At 31.5% G+C, this 16,202-nt stretch overlaps 1 protein-coding gene across 7 annotated transcripts in view; it reads left to right on the top strand.

Moving 5' to 3' along the window:
- The window catches only part of NBEA (neurobeachin), a 685,682-nt gene that overhangs the window by 153,813 nt on the left and 515,667 nt on the right, over positions 1-16,202 (top strand). For all 7 annotated transcript variants that reach the window (XM_059144025.1, XM_059144024.1, XM_059144021.1 and 4 more), the window contains 3 exons: positions 1,339-1,447; positions 12,276-12,428; positions 13,571-13,739. In XM_059144025.1, the coding sequence (XP_059000008.1) occupies positions 1,339-1,447; positions 12,276-12,428; positions 13,571-13,739 (431 nt within the window). The remainder of the gene's footprint in view (positions 1-1,338; positions 1,448-12,275; positions 12,429-13,570; positions 13,740-16,202) is intronic.

Here is a 16,202-nt window from a genome sequence, read left to right as displayed (position 1 = left end):
TGTGGTTTAAAGAAATAGAGCCAATCAATGTAATTCAATTTTAATTTCCTGTAATGAAGTACTTTATTTCCAGATATACTCCAGTTTTTTCTGACTGATGTCATGTAACCCATTAAACTATTAGTTTTTATAATAACAATAATTTTGCTATTGATTCTTTCAATGAGAATATTTCTGATTTGAACAAGAATAGCCACATTATCGGAGAAATGTGTTGTCAATTCTATTGAAACCAGAAGAGAGTAACTTGAGAGAATAAAATCACTTTTGGACTTTAGTTTTTTCTAGTTTCCTCTTTAACAGATTTTCTTAATTCCTTGCAGTAATGAGTACTGGTGAATTTAAAATATATTTAGAAATTTGTGGTTTTACTCTTTCTTGTGAATATAAATAGGTAATTTAGGGTACATTACAAAACACAGCAAATAGATATTTTAATTGCTGATGAAGTTTGGCTTGTCACTTATTATAAGCTACAATAACCATATACAATGAAGGAATATATATTTTCTTAATTAGGAATGCCATTGTGTATTAATGCTGCTAGTTGAAAAATTCTCAGTATAACTTTGTGAAGTAATATATTATCAAAGCTTAATTCAATGCAGTCATTATTTTTCTTTTGTTTTCTTCTTTCATTCAACAGACACATTAAGGGCTTTATCTTTGGGCACTTATCTTTGTGTGCTTTTGTGTGTTTGTGTATACATTGTGTAATTAACTGCCACTTTCATTTCAATATTATACAGATCATTTGCTTTTCTGTTCCTGTGAGCTTTCCTGAGGGCATATATGGACATATTAAATAACATGTTGCATATTTCTCTGGATATTTTCTAAAAAAAAAATAAGATTTTTTGAAAAATAGGTCTAAATGAAAAGTTTATTTTAAAAACAATTGTGTTTTTCCAAAGCAATATCACATACGTATTTAAAATTCTCTAAGATAGTATGTTCTTTAAAAGAATATTATGATGAAAGTCTTTATTGTGGAGAATTGATGTATTTGTGCGCATGTTTCTTATGTTAGATTTACTTGAAGCAGGTAATGTACATATGTGCGGATGACCTTCAGTGTTTGACTATGGAATATAAAAAAATGCATTTATGTTTTGATTTATGATTCTTAATTTTAAAGAGATGAGACTAGTTTTCTCATGCTTGTGAGAAAATATATTCCTGTACAATATAAAATATAATAATCTTTGTCAGCAAAATTAGATTAGATTTGAATTTGGTTGTTATCTTTTGGCATAATAAAATTCTGAAATGGAACACTTTGTTTATAATCAGCATTTGATGATTACATAATGAAAATTATTTGTACTTTACATGCAGTGCTACTCTTTTGGCATTCCTGGTTGAACTACTTAAAAGTTCAGTAGCCATGCAAGAACAGATGCTGGGTGGAAAAGGCTTTTTAGTCATTGGCTACTTACTTGAAAAGGTAAGCGATATGTGTTGATGGTTTTATTGTGTTATGTTCATAGCTGAACTGGCAACCCCTAACTATATTTTCTCCATGCTTTCTCTTTTCATGTACTACTCATTATTGTTGGCTCATTCACAAATATTTACTTTTATATTTTGCAGTGAGACTTAAGTGTAGACATTGAATTAAATTGGGAGCAGGGAATCTATATAAATAAGGAATTTTGAGTAAAGATAGAAACTAAAGAAATCTTTTTTCCTCTGTCTTTATTTCAAAGTTACAAGTATTTCCCCTTAATTCTTTTATCTAGTTGTTTCTTTGCTATTTTTACATTCAAACTAGGTTTCTTAGAAAAGTTTTGTCCATTTTATTTTACATGGATTTTCTAAATTTTTATTTTACATGGATTTCCTTAATTGTTCAGTTATAAAGTGAACAATCTTTCTTTTGTAATAAGCAAGACAATAGTTTGTGATTTGTCTCTGCTTTTCATATATCTGATTATTTAAGGTAGCTTTTCTTTAATCACTACATAATATAAGCAATACAAATTAGATGGACTTAATTTTCCTCATTTTGTGCCATTTTTGTCTTTTTTTTTTTTTAATGACCTTTGCTTTAGTCACAACTGTACTAATTCTGGTAATGAATCCTGGGTTTCTGATTATGGTCTCATAAGAATCTGGTTGTATCATGTGATTTCTTTTCAAAATTAAAGGGGAAGGTCATGAATACAAGTATTGGCCTTTTTCTTTCCTAAGGATAATCTGTCATCCACATTAGTTCTCTCAAACCTGTTCCATCAGTTAACTCTAACACCGAGCTGCTCTGAAAATGAACTGTTTGAGAAATAATAGAGGTGAGGTCTCAAGTTAGAGGAATAAAATTATTTTTCCCTTCAGAAATAATATTGAGAAGACTTTTGGAGATAGTTTTTCAACTCAGATTGCTCTGCCTTTGAAATCCTATAACCTATCTTTGCTTCGAAGTAAGTATTCTTTCTTGAAGGACTGGTGATTGAGGAGTGGTATGTTATTAAATAGATCAGTCATTGGCAGCATTTCTTTACTGAAATAATTTTTTAGGGAAAATTAAGCTTCTCATTAGGATGTTTAGTTTTATGGACAACTATTATTTTCTATCTAGAGTATTAAGAATTGTTTAGAAGATTTTATGTTGAAATATGTTTTACATGAATTAGGTATTATGAAATGCCTTTGTGATATTACTGTGTATGACAAGATCAGTAACAGGAGCTACCCCTTGAATATACTTTTCACCTATTTGCTGTGAGTTTACCAGTATAATTCTAAAGTGAGCATTCCTTTATAGTTAAAACTTAGCTTAAAATAAGAAATTCATTGAGGGGTACCTGGTTAGCTCCATCAGTAGAGCATGTGACTCTTGATGTCAGGGTTCCAGGTTTGAGCCTCAAGTTAGACATAGATATTACTTAAAAATAAAATCTTAAAAAAATTTTAAAAATTAGAAATTCAGTAAATGGACTTTAAATTAAAAAAAGACATTATAATCAGTTCTTCTTTCTCAAAATTAATATCCTTAAAATTATATTGTCAAGTTTGGTATAAAATATTATTTCATTGTGGTTTTAATTTTTATTTTTGGAAAATTTAGGTAAGCTGGGACATATTATCATATTACTTATAGTACATCCACTTTTTCTTTTTTGTGGAGTAATTATTTATGTCTTTTGCCGGTTTGCCCAATTTCCTTTGAAGACCTCCCCACTCCTAGGCTACCTGAAATCTACTTTGGACTCTGATTTGGTGTTCTCTAGATATTTCATATAAGTGAGATCATATATTTGTCTTTTTGTATCTCATTTCATGTGCCATAATGTGTATAACTTTGATCCATGTTGTAGCACGTATCAGTACTTTCATCCTTTTAATTTATATTAATTGTTGTATATGACACATTTTGTTTATAAATCCAAATGTCAATAGACCTTGTGTTTTTCCCACCTTGGATGTTATGAATAAAGCTGCTGTGAATGTTCATGTACAAGTTTTTGTGTGGACATATATTTTTATTTCTCTTTGGTAGATACCTATCTGTGAATTGATTTGCTGGGTCCTATCATTGCTCAATGTTTAAACACTTGAGAAACTGCCAGATTGTTTTCCAAAGTGGCTCCATCATTTTACATTTTCATCAGCGGTGTGTTAGGTTTCTAGTTTTTTTCACATCCTTGCCAACATTTGTTAATTGTCTTTTTTTTATTCTAGCTTGTCCTAGTGGGTGTGAAATGACGTATCATTTTTTATCTGCAGTTCTGTGATGTCTAATCATGTTTAGTATCTTTTCATGTGCTTATTGGCTATTTGTATATTTTCTTTAGAGAAATGTCTTTTAAAAATTTTTGCCCATTAAAAACATTGTATTTTCTTTTCATTATTGAATTGTAGCAATTTTTTATTCTGTACACCAATTTTGTTTGATATATGATTTGCAAAGATAGTCTTATAGTCTATAGATCAAATTATGTTTTAATTTGCCTTCCCCTGATGATAAATTAAGTTGAACATTTTCATACATTGTCTTTTGGTAGTTATCCTTTTTTGGTAAACACCTGTTCAGAGTGTTTGCCCTTTTTCATTTGAATTGTCTATCATTTTTTTATTGATTTGTGGAAATTCTGTTTTTATGACAGATATGAGACCTTTGTTGGGTATGTATCATGAATATCACTTTCTTGTGGCTTGCTTTTCCATTCTGTTAATGACGTTTTGGTGAATGGAAGTCCTTAATTATAATAGATGTCATGTTTCATTTTCTTTTATGATTATCCCATTTTGGACACTAATGTATCCCAAAGCCACAAGACTATTCTATGTTTTCTTCCTAAAGTTTTGTTTTACTTTTCACATTTCTATTTACAGTCCATCTAGAATTAAATTTTGTGTAGGGCATGAGGCATAAGGTCAGATTTCTCTTTTAACCTCAAGTATGTAGTAGCTAGCTGGCCTGGTACTGTTTATTGAAGTTGACTTCCCACTGTATCACAATTCAATTTTTGCTATGAATCTGATGACCATTATATAAATGGGATCATTTCCAGAATTGATCTGTTGTGGGTTTTCCCATTTGAGGCAGTACAGCACTATCATAATTTGTATGCCTTTTTAGTGTATTTTGATATCTCATAGTATTTGATATCTCATAGTGTGTCAACTAGTTTTATTGGTCTTCGAGATTGCTTTGGCTATTCTTGGGTTTTTGCTTTTATGCACACACAAATATAAATGTAAATTTATATACATATATAAATATATATAAATACACACACACACATATATATATTCCTTTCAATTTCCATCAAAAATGCTAGAATTTTCGTTGTATTATACTGATATCTTGATATTAAACCATCCAGTTCATACATTTAGTGTTTTCTTCTATTTATTTAGATCTCTTTGGTAGTTTTCTGTGTTGAAAACTTTCTTTTTCTAGATTTATTTCTAGATAACTTGAGGTTTTTCAAATGTTGGTTTTTTTATTTGTCCCAGAAATATAGAAATATAATTGGTATTTATATCAACCTTTATATATTCTTCTTTTATATTGCTCTTTTTCTATTAATTCTAGTAGTTCATTGATTTCTCAGAAGCATTTGTTTATAGAAAATCTCGTCATCGGAGAATGGCAGTTTTATTTTTTTCTTTCCAGTATTTATTCTTTTATGTTTTTCCTTGATATTGTACTAAGACTTCCAGTAGAGTGCTGAACAGAAGTTGTAATAGTGAGCATCCCTATCTTATTTCAGATCTCATGTGCAAAGCTTTCAATAATCATCCACTAAGTATGGCTTATGCTGTAGGTTACTTTTATAGATTTTTAAATCAAATTAAGAAGCTCTCTACTACAAGTTTGCTAAGAGTTTTTTTTTAAATCATAAATAGGTGCTAAATTTTATCAAACACCTTTTTTGCATTATTTGAGATAATTATGATGTTTCTTCAATTTTTTTTTAGTTTAGTGAACTACATTAATTGCTTTTCATATGTTAATCCATCCTTATATTCCTGGAGCCCTATTTAGCTTTAGATCCACCCCTATTCCATTCAGTATTTTTTCCTTAAAATGGCTCATGTCAGTGTCACCAGTAGTCTTACATTCTTACATCTAAAGATTCTCAGTTTTCATCTTATTTGACCTATTAACATTTTCGTTCTAAAAGTCTTTCCTTTTTTAAATGCTCTTTTCACTTGTATTTTGTGACAGCATTCTTTCTTTGTTTTCTTCCTACTTCCTTGGTCTCCTGTTTTATTCTTTCCTACTAGTGCCTCTTCTTTCTAAATTTTAAAGACTGATTTTCTTCTCAAATGTTTCATTCCTCAGTTTTCTCTTACTTAATAGCATTGCCATTCACTAAGTAGTTCAGACCAAAAATTTTAATCTTTTTGACTCTTTTCACACACTAAGTTCATACCCTCCTAATTATGTTGTCTTGGTATCAAAACATACCCAGAATGGGTGACTGCTTCCTACTTAAAACCCTACTCCTTTCTGTATCACATTGATATCATCGTATTTCAAACAGTCATCTTTTCTTTCACTTTGGTTATCCACAATCTGTTTTTCACTTGCAGTCAGACTAGTCTTCCTAAAATGTCTCAGACCTTACTGCTCCATCCTTCTGAGGGTAAATTAACAATTCTCTTACCTCTGACATCATCTCTTATCATGTCCCTTCTTACTTTGTTGCAGACACACTGGCCATGCAAAGGCCTCTCTCTTTCCCTTAAAAACTAAAGTGTAAGCATGAGTCCATCTCAGGACTTTTGCATTTTCCCATTGCTTTCATTATTCTTTTTGTAGATATCCAAAATGGATTGGTTCTACACTTCATTTAGGATTTTGCTAATGACACCTTATCAGAGAAGTCTTCCCTGATCACTCTAAATAGAATACCACCCCTTCTTACATAACCATCAGTAACTGTCTCCCTCCTCTGCTAATTTTTTTACATCACGATTCTGACTTCTTTTTTTACTTGCTTATTTTCTGCTTCTTTTCACTGGAATGTAAGCTTCAGCTTAACGAAAGCAGGGACAGTATCACTTTTGTTCTCACCTTATTGCCACGTCTTCGGCACCTAAAGAAAGAGTGCCTGCCTTAATAAATATTTGTTGGATTTAATTGAATAAGTGAAAAGCATTTGCATCCTTGTCTGAATACTTCAAAGCATATGTTTTTTACCTTCCCAGATGAACAGTCACACTTTTTTATTTTTAAAGATCAGTTGCGGGGCACCTAAGTACCTTAGTGGGTTAAGCCTTTGCTTTCCGTTCAGGTCATGATCCCAGAATTCTGGGATCCAGCCCTGCATGGGGCTTTCTGCTCAGCAGGGAGCGTGCTTCCTCCTCTCTCTCTGCCTGCTTCTCTGCCTACTTGTGATCTCCATCTATCAAGAAATAAATAAAATCTTTTAAAAAAATATAAAGATCAGTTGCTGGGTTAATAGTATAGATAATAAAGATTCCATTTTTATTTTATCATCAACTAATAATTAGCTAATGGTTAACCGTCCCTTAGCTTTATCTCCTTGTCTCAGAAGGTATAATTTAGTTATCAAGGAAGGTAGTCTAATGAGGAGAGGCTTTCTTATTCATTACATTTAGACTATTTCATAAACAAATTTTGAGGTACTTTGTTTTCTTTTGCCAAAATATGAGTTTGAAGGAAACTTAGAGGTTATCTGATGTATTCAATATTTTTGTTGTTGTTAATTAAAAAAAATGATTCAAAGTAGCTTAAACATTTAGCAATTACGCTTGCTAATGAAACTGGAAGTCTAGTGACAGGTAACTTATCACTTATAGTCCCAGCAGGAAACAGCACACTCAGACTTGGTTATGGAAAAGAGTTTAAGGCAAGGCTCTTTAAAATGTTGTGAGCCTTGTTAAGGGAGATCAGCAAGGTTCGCAGAAGTGAGAGGAGTGAGTGTTTATCATAACTCAAAAAGAAAGTTACTATAGTTGTGGGAGAAATTGTACCTGACCAGAGTGTGGTCTTCAGTAAAAGAATATAGTATATTGGCCTGAAGGAGTAAAGCCAGGGTCCCTCCAACTTCATTTTCTTCTTGTCCTTTAATTTCCTGCTGGAAATTAAACGGAAGCCAATAGCCAAGGGAGTTCCCAAGCACAGAAATAGGATGGGGAAAGTTGGGGAGTAGATCAGTATAGCCAGTAAAACATGTCTATTAAGTTGGACTTTAGAATTTTGTGCCTGAGTCTCAATTACGTCATCAAGAACCCACGGTTTTTCCTGTATGTCTGCTCGGCTACCCATACTCGTGATTTTATTTGCTGCTATAGCTACTATTCTTTGTGGTCCTAAGAAGGTTGCCAGGTCAGTTTAGTGCTATAGGCTCTCATATCCAGGTTGAGGATAGACAGAAGAGCTCCTTTCTCTCAATTACTTAACAACATCCTTTCCTCCAATTTGATTGCTCAGGTTAAGTCTTGACCTACTTTCAATTATTTGCTGCCATGAAATTTCGATGAATCATTGTCTACCTTTCTCCCCTCAAAAACAGCAACAGCAACAGCAACAACAACAACACATAGGTTATTCATGTTGGGTTAGGTTTTTGGAGCCCAATTTTGGGATCCTGAAATGAATGAAATAGATGTTGAGGATCACCTACTTTATGATGTGCCTCTACTATTTAAAACAATTTCCCCAAATTTACTTCATAATATAATGTATGTCGTGTGTGTGTGTGTGTGTGTGTGTGTACGTGTGTGTATACACACACTGATTTCTGCAATAAAAACGAACATTTCTGGTGATCCCTTCCATTGTGGGCTGTTCTAAATGTGTGAAAGACCTCTTTTTACTGAATAGCAACTTGTCCCTATAACATCCATTGCTCCTGTTTGATTTAGTTACTTCTGAAGTGGATGCTATTTTTTCCAGGCTTTTGAAATTCTATTTCCAGATATGTTCCATCACAATTCATATAGCTCTTATCATACAGATTATATCTTCAATTATCACACAAAAGTAATGTCATATAGTTTTAATTTCAGAGCATGCATTTTACAGATTTGTAACTATCAATTAGACAAATATAACTTTTTTTTTAAAAGATTTTATTTATTTATTTGTCAGAGAGAGAGAGAGCAAGAGCGAGCACAGGCAGACAGAGTGGAAGGCAGAGTTAGAAGGAGAAGCAGGCTCCCTGCGGAGCAAGGAGCCCGATGTGGGACTCGATCCCAGGACGCCGGGATCATGACCTGAGCTGAAGGCAGCTGCTTAACCAACTGAGCCACCCAGGCATCCCCAAATATAACTTTTTAAAATAGCTTTATTTGAGAAATGAACGCAAATATCAAAATAAAAGAAATTTAAAGCAATCTTGTGAACTAAACACTTTAAAACAGAGTTGGATATCTTTTATCTTCTCCTAATCAGTGTTTTGTCTTATCTGTCCTATTCTTACTCTGTTCTTAAATTTAACATGAATTCAGTTAAATATCTGCTGAGGATTATGGCAGGTACCAGACAGAAAAAAAGATGAATAAGATATATCATCTTTTATTACAAGAAAGAAAGATATATGAATAATTAACAGTAATGGAAGGCAGAAGGAAGAAGTACTACTTATGGTAAAGATTACATGCTATTGGAGAGAACTTTAATTTTCTGCCTGATTGGATTTTTGAGTAGGCCAATAAGAAACAAGAAGTTTAGAAAGGTTATTTCCTAAAGATCAATTTTAGAATAAGAACTACCACCTAAGAGTTTAATTGCTATGAAAAAAAAACGGATACTTTTTTATTAAAGTGGAAGGAAGACCTCATGTGATGCTTCCAGGATATCCTTTTATAAACACAGCAAGTTAAAAACTTGTTTTCAAATTATGAATTACTTCCTCAAATGAATATATTTATAATGGCCAATCTGATTTTATATTGCTTTAGTATTCTTTATAAACACAACAATATTATTTTTTTATTTTTATTTTTTAAGCATTTATTTATTTGACAGCAAGAGGAGAGAGAGAGAGCGAGCTCGGGAGCACAAGCAGTGGGAGTGGCAGCCAGAGGGAGAGGGAGAGGCTGGTTCCCTGCTGAGTAAGGAGCCCAATGCAGGGCTTCCACAATTCCGGGATCATGACCTGAGTTTAAGACGCCTAATGGACTGAGCTATCCAGGCACCCCAACACATGATAATTTTATAGGATAAAATCTAATCTCCAAAAATGTTTATCTAGGAACATGATCTGACTGTTTTATTTCAGAGTTTTAAGCGTAAAAGTAGAATTTATCAGATAATGTTCTTAAAGTCATTATTACTGAATAAAAAGACATTTATAATCATTGTAATTATAAACTTTGTCAAATTATACCTAGTAAAGGAGGGGCTAAAGCTTTATATAACCGTTGATCTCTTGTTTTAATTTTCTTCACCTACAAATAAAATGTTTTAGAATTTTAAAGTATTGTATTTTTATTAAAGTTTCTTTAAAGTGAGTGTTCAAGCTTTGATTTTTCTCTTTACTTAAATATTTATTTGCTTTTGTCTTCCATCCCCTGCTTTAATGATTCAGCTCATTGTTAGGATCCTTTTTCTATCTTCTTATTAAATTTTCATGTAAAGTCATGCTTCTAGGCTTGGTTTGAATTTTGTGGGAATATTGCTTATCTACTTACCACTGGCATTTTGTCAAACATACAAATATAGTAATAAAAAATCATTACTAGCCTTATCATACTTAAAACTAATTGGTTCCTACTCAGTAAATCCTTTTCCTAGTAACTCTTCCACAAATTTGCTATCCTCTGTGTTTTTTCGTGCACTTGCTGACGTCTAACTTGTTACATATTTTACTTTTTTATGTAATACTATGTCCCTGTCCTCTCCTCCCTTAGAATTTGAGTTCTGTGAGGGCAGGAGTTTTTCAGTTTTGTTAACTATTCTTTCCACAGTGCCAAGGAGAGTCCCTGGCAAATAGTAAGTACTCAACTTGCATATTTTCCATATGACTAAATGAAAAGTCCTGACTCTGCCTTTAAGTAAAGGAAATGGATGCAAGGGTTTTACAAGAAAGCAGATGAAGCAAACTGCTGTTGTGCAAGCAAAATTTACCCAAAGAAATACTTTGTTTGGCTCACTGAAAAGTTTTCTAGTTATGAATTTTTAAAGAATTTTTTATTTTATTTTTTTTCTAGTTATGAATTTTATTTCCTTTAGGTACTTTGGGCAGTTCTCACTACTGTTTATTGTCTCCTACCGTAAAGGCATACACTGTTAACTATTTGAATATTGTGATCATATGAGTTTGTGATACCTTGTGTAGAAGTGTGAAATGCATAGCATGCTTATGAGAAAGTTATTGAGCTGCCCTTGTTAAGTAAACCTATGGGAAGTAAAATTGGTAAGACAATTTAAGCTCTTTTAGACCTTAATTATCCTATAGTGATACTTGGACTTTAGTCGCTGGATAGTGGAGAGAAAGTGTGGATGTGACCTGAGCTCTGGGGTTGAGTGGTAGATGGTTCTTTATCCTAGGGAGTATCAAAAAGGATCACTAGATGAGGAAGAAAACATTTTAGTAAAATATATTTTTGACAGTCAAATCAGGATTATTGGCTTTTAAAGAACAGCATTTCCTCTATAATATTTTCATCTGAAATTATACTTGAAGGTGGTATTTTCCATTCAAAATCTAATGCAAGCCTCATGTGTTATTTAAAAAGTTCTAGTAAAACATAACCAGTGAAATTAATTTTAATAATGTATATAATTTAACCTTATATATCCTAAATATTATAACTTCAACATACACTCAATTAAAAAATTATAAAGGATATTTTGCTTTATTTTTTATTCTGAATCTTCAAGTCTGCACGTGTTTATAACACTTACCACCTAGGACTGGCCACATTACAAGGCTCAGTAGCTATACATAGCTAGTGGCTTCTCTATTGGACAATGCAACTTTTAGGTTTGGTTTTAATTTTGGGAGGTCTGTCATTTATCTAAATAGCATTGGTAGTAGGTTGCTTACTGGCAGTTGAAAATCATGTTGGGGGTGTTTAGCAAAGAGATATGCTATATGAAGCTGTGGAAACATAAAATATCATTGAGAGAGAATGATTTTATGGGAAGAGAAACCAAATAAATAAGTTTCAGCAGTTCCCATCTTTGAACCAAAGGGCACTGGGGAGGAATTTGAGGATCATGAAAGCCAAAGGGGCAGTATTTCCAGGAAAGTAAGATGTACTTTTCATACCATGGCTAGGTTGAAAGGTTTATGCTAAGTAAGATGCATTGCATTTATCCGTGTGCAACTCATTTGTGACTTTATGAAGAAATGATTCAGTGGAATGGTGGAGTCAATTTATTTACCCATTGTTTTGGATCTTGTGAAAGCACTTCTCTTTCCTAGTATCTTGTGGTGTGTGTGTGTGTATGTATTATCATTATAATAAGTTTTATACCATTTCAGTTTCCTTTGAGATCTCTCCTTTAGTCAATTTATATAAAAATGGTCTGAAACTATTTTTATTCATAACATTTTATTTCTTTAGTTTGTGTTGAGAGTGGAATTATTTAACCTGAGTTACTTATCTGCAGTTATTCTGGAAAGGGCTTCAGGTAACAAATTGTCATTCAGAAAATTATCTTAAAAGCTAATGTTTCTGAATTTAATTAAGTTTTGAATAGCAAAAGAAATATATGGTTTTATAGTATGTTTAAATTATTAGGTATGGCATTATGAAAAATTCATATGTATTTATTATGTCAGCAGTCTTAAAATTTTATATTCTGAGTATTTTTAGCTTGAAAATCTTTTCTTTTTCTTTAGTCATCAAGAGTTCATATAACTAGAGCTGTCCTGGAGCAATTTTTATCCTTTGCAAAATACCTTGATGGTTTATCTCATGGAGCACCTTTGCTAAAGCAGCTTTGTGATCATATTTTATTCAACCCAGCCATCTGGATACATACACCTGCAAAGGTATAAATTTCATTCTCATTCATTTTATTTTAGTGTAATATTATTAATAATATGATCTAAACTATGCAGTAGAAAGCATTTGGATTTTTTCAGCGTATCATATAGTCAACCTGAAATAGTTGTGTTACTAGAATCAGCAACTAAATATTAAATATATAAATATTAAAATAATTAAAAATTATTATATTGATATAATAACTGCATTCTGAAGTTAGTAGTTGTATTTCATATCTTTCCAAGAAAGAATTTGGTACACTGATTATTAAGACTAAGAAAAGAGAATGTATTAGGCAACTAATTATATAATGATAATTACAATCACTGTGACTGACAATTGCTTATATTGTGAATACAGAGTTTATATCATGATTGTAAATTTCTTTTTTTTTAAATAAACATATACATTGTTTTTTATATATCAACATAATTTTTTTTGAATTTTGCATACCTAAATTTAACCCTGTTATACTCTAGTGGAAATCAGTAATGGAGTGATATTCTTCATGAGAGTGGGCTGCCTTTTATGGTTTTCAGATTACACATAACTTTGCTTAATTTATAAAGGGTCTGACTTTTATTATTGTTCAGCATGTTAGTTGTGGTGTTAAGCTCAAACTTTAAGTTTGTTCACTTTTTAAACAAGTTGTTAGACTTATCTCTCTACTTACATGGTTAGATTCTGATACTTTGACAATGGGTTAAGAAAATTTGGAATTATATTAACTCTTAGGATATAAGATTGTGTATATTTTTTCCAAATGTGATATAGCTGATTCATGTTAGTTCTGTACCTTTGAGCTGCTGAAATATATTTTCATTAAGGGCTTTAGATTAGGTAACTTTTAAAATAATTTAATCTTCCTATCAGTTACTTTTGATCTATTAACTCATTTAAAATTATTTCGTTGTTAATAGCTGCAGATTATCTTTTTTAAAATAAGTTTTTTTAGAATGTGTTGGCTGCATATTTTTTTTGTTTAAAAACATAAATACTATTTAATAAATAGTTATTTTTAACCTCATAATAAATGGTTCTTTCTTGGCCTTTACTAATTTGCATTTAAATTAGAATGTATGTATATAATATAAACTTTTGAGGCATTTTAAATTTATTTTAATGCTTTGTTAATATTCTGTATTAGGTTCAGCTTTCCCTATACACTTACTTGTCGGCTGAATTTATTGGAACTGCTACCATTTACACCACCATACGCAGAGTAGGAACAGTATTACAGCTAATGCACACATTGAAATATTATTACTGGGTCATTAATCCTGCTGACAGTAGTGGCATTACACCTAAAGGATTAGGTAAGTATAATACTACCACTCATTCATTGTACTAATACCGTTCTATATCCTGAGTACTATTATAGGCACCAGAAGTGCACAGTTATGAAAATATCACTGAACTACTGTCTTTCTTTTTTTTTTTTTTTTTTTTTTTTTTTTTTTTTTTTTTTTTTATTTATTTTTTTTTTTTTAAATTACAGTTCTTTTATTTTTATATTTTTTTTTTTTATTTTTTATAAACATATATGCTTAGCGAAATAAGTCAAGCAGTGAACTACTGTCTTTCTTAATGTAACCTTGTATATTGAGAATTTTTTTGTGGTAGAGAAGTTTATAGTTCTGAAATATTACATCATTTTTATAATAAAGGCGGGTAAAAAATAACATTCTACCTTTTAGCTGATTGCTTTTTGTGCTCAGGAAAATATATTTGTAATATTAAAATTAGCTGAAGTTGATTATGGCCAGATGTTCTAATACTGTTGTTTCAACCCTTTGAGATAGTTACCTTTCTTTATGTTTTTCCCCCAAACTTTACCCTTTAATGTAAGTGTAGTAGAAACTAATTTAATACTTCATTGTATTGTTTAAAAAATATTGCCAGGGTGCCTGTGTAGCTCAGTTGGGCATCGGACTCTTGGTTTTAGCTCAAGCTATGGTCTTGAGGTCTTGAGATTGGGCTTTGCCTTTGGCTCCGTGCTCAGTGCAGAGTCTGCTTGGGGGTCTCTGCTTCTCCCTGTGCCATGCTCATGTACATGTGCATGGGTGTGCTCACTTTCTCTTTCCCTAAAATAAAATAAGTAAAATCTTAAAAAATAAAAATAAAAAAAAATCACCAGTTTCCTAATTATATAAAAATATATACTCATCATAGAAAATAAAATGATGGAGAAAAAAAATATACATAACCCAACCCCGGACATAAGAACTGTTACAAGCTTGGTGTATGTTCTTACACTGTTTTTCATTGTATTAAATATGTGAAATATTTAAACTCTTACAGAACTGAGATTTTCTTGATCTTTTTCTGTTTTCTTCTTGACTCTACATAGTAATCTAAAAGAATGTACCATTTACATGTTTCTAAAATTTTGATCCTATAAATAACAGTGATCTATTCCTTTGTATATAATCATTTACTTCCATCTTTGATTTGTTTAAAATTACTGAGAGAATAACTATGTAGTATGGGAGAGTGCTTTTCTAAGCTTAATAACAATAGTGTTGAAAAGTATTGTTTCATAAAAATCTTTTTAATAAGGGAAAATAACATTTCACTACTTTAATTTTCATTTATTAGCTTATGTTCTGCCTTTCATTGATAGGACTTTAAAAATTGTGTGATTTGCAATCTGGTATATTATTCTGTCATTCATGACTTTTTTGTTGCTTTTAGTCTTGATAATGCCTAAAATTTACTGAATGTTCACCATGAGTTTGAATCTACACTAAATATCCTGTTTATTTTGTGTAGTCATTTATATATAATGTAATTATATATGCATAGACATGTTTACCTCATACACATTGGACTATGTACTAAATTGTCAGTATCACTGTTATGTCTTCAGTTTGGAAACTGAAAGCTGGTACAAAGTAACAGAACTAAAATTTGAATCATATCTATGTGATTCAACACCTCTTTAAAACACTGTACTCTAATAGTTTCTTTACCCCAAACAGATCATATATTCATACATATTCATTTCTGCTTCAGAAAATGAATTTCTGGGACGCCTGGGTGGCTCAGTTGGTTAAACGGCTGCCTTCGGCTCAGGTCATGATCCCAGCATCCTGGGATCGAGTCCCACACCGGGCTCCTTGCTCGGCAGGGAGCCTGCTTCTCCCTCTGCCTCTAGCCTGGCACTCTGTCTGCCTGTGCTTGCGCTCTGTATCTCTCTCTCTCTCTAACAAATAAATAAAAATCTTTAAAAAAAAAAAAAAAAAGAAAATGAATTTCTAATTTATAGAAAGTTGCAAGAGTTATACAGAGAATTACCATATTCCCACCATGTTTTCCAGTATTTTATATTTTACCATGTAGACTTTCTCATTCTCCATTTTTATGTAATATAGTCATATATACATGCATATATTTTTTCTGAATCAGTTGAGAATAAATTATAGATGTGATACTGCATTACCTTAAATAGTTTACAGTTTGTGTTCTAAAAGGCATAGTCTTAGATAACCAAGGGCAACCATTAAAATGAGGTAATTAACATTAATACAATGCAATCATCTAATCCAAAGATCGCATTTAAATTTTACCAATTATTCCAATAATATCCTTAATCTTTATTTTTTCCTCTGAATCCTAGTCAAGGATTGTATATTGCATTAGTTGCCTTGTCACTTTAATATTCTTCAATATAGAATAGTTTTTTGTTAGTATTTCTTTGTCTTCCATGACTTTGATATTTTCGAAGAACACAGACAAATTACTTTTTAGAATGTCCCTTAATTTGGATTTGTTTGATA

Source organism: Mustela lutreola, chromosome 13 (genome assembly GCF_030435805.1).
Source record: "Mustela lutreola isolate mMusLut2 chromosome 13, mMusLut2.pri, whole genome shotgun sequence".
Taxonomy (NCBI): domain Eukaryota; kingdom Metazoa; phylum Chordata; class Mammalia; order Carnivora; family Mustelidae; genus Mustela; species Mustela lutreola.
This window is presented reverse-complemented; position numbering and strand designations above follow the sequence as displayed.